Source organism: Trachymyrmex septentrionalis, unplaced genomic scaffold (genome assembly GCF_001594115.1).
Source record: "Trachymyrmex septentrionalis isolate Tsep2-gDNA-1 unplaced genomic scaffold, Tsep1.0 scaffold114, whole genome shotgun sequence".
Taxonomy (NCBI): Eukaryota; Metazoa; Arthropoda; class Insecta; order Hymenoptera; family Formicidae; genus Trachymyrmex; species Trachymyrmex septentrionalis.
The window spans coordinates 1,168,821-1,169,826 of record NW_017304269.1 but is presented as its reverse complement, the minus strand read 5'-3'; the positions used below and the strand labels follow the sequence as shown (position 1 = coordinate 1,169,826).

Sequence of the window (1,006 nt, the reverse complement as noted above, 5' to 3'; positions counted from 1 at the left end):
GGTGCGATGGATTAATCGTAGACAGGCAGTGACCCTGCAGTAAAATTTAAAAAAAATAAATAATCCCACATCTTGTTAAATATTTTTAAAATGTGTAATTTTGGAGTTTTTCGTTATCATGTTTCGTTATGTGTGGATGATATGAGTAAAGAACGAACCTGTCCTATTCGCTGATATCCAGTCGGACAGCCACAAATAAATCCATGAACTCCGTTTGGGGTACAACCGAAAGCACATGGACTTCCAAGACATCCAGCGCTTACCTTTGGAAACAAATGTAAAAAAATACTTTTTTTTTTTTACATTTTGACTGATTTAAGTCAAAAGATAAAGGCTAACAAAGAAAATTGAAAAATAGTTTCAAAGATATATAGAATTCGAACAAAAGTACAAGTTTTACTTTACTTGCACACAAATTGCCAAATTGTTGTCAAACTGATATCCATCCGGGCAGCCGCATTTGTAACTGCCAATGGTGTTAATACAAGTATTGTCTCCGCATGGTGAAGCATTGCATTCATTTTCATCTATACACTGATTATGATAAATATGTTGGACAAAGCCATCCGGACAGCCACAGCGGTAAGTCCCCATAAGATTCTAAAAAGAAAAATTGCATATTGTGAAGAAGGTACACAAAAGTTTTGTAAAACTAAGAATAAAGAAAAAAATAACAGTTAGCGGAAGAAGAGAGGTTCCTCTAATTCGATTAGAGAAACTCAAATATATACCTGACAACCATGTTCACAATTAGCATCGTCAGCACATTCATTGTAGTCCGTGCAGAATCGTCTGGTATGATCTAGTTTAAAACCTCTTGGGCAAATACACTGAAAACTTCCCAAGGTATTAATACATTTTCCGGGTTTCGGGCAAATGCCTGGTTCATCGCATTCGTTTATATCTAGAAGAAAATTATATTATAAGAAATACAGCGTGCGAAATTATAAAATGTTATTTAGACGACGACAAACATTAATATAATATATATATATATATATATATA

The 1,006-nt window shown here is 33.8% G+C and overlaps 1 protein-coding gene across 3 annotated transcripts in view; it reads right to left on the bottom strand.

Moving 5' to 3' along the window:
* Nucleotides 1-1,006, bottom strand: part of LOC108753569 (fibrillin-2-like) — a 37,072-nt gene that overhangs the window by 2,419 nt on the left and 33,647 nt on the right. For all 3 annotated transcript variants that reach the window (XM_018495260.1, XM_018495269.1, XM_018495279.1), the window contains 3 exons: nucleotides 732-904; nucleotides 406-600; nucleotides 159-263 (listed from right to left, as the gene is read on the bottom strand). In XM_018495260.1, coding sequence (XP_018350762.1) covers nucleotides 159-263; nucleotides 406-600; nucleotides 732-904 — 473 coding nt within the window. The remainder of the gene's footprint in view (nucleotides 1-158; nucleotides 264-405; nucleotides 601-731; nucleotides 905-1,006) is intronic.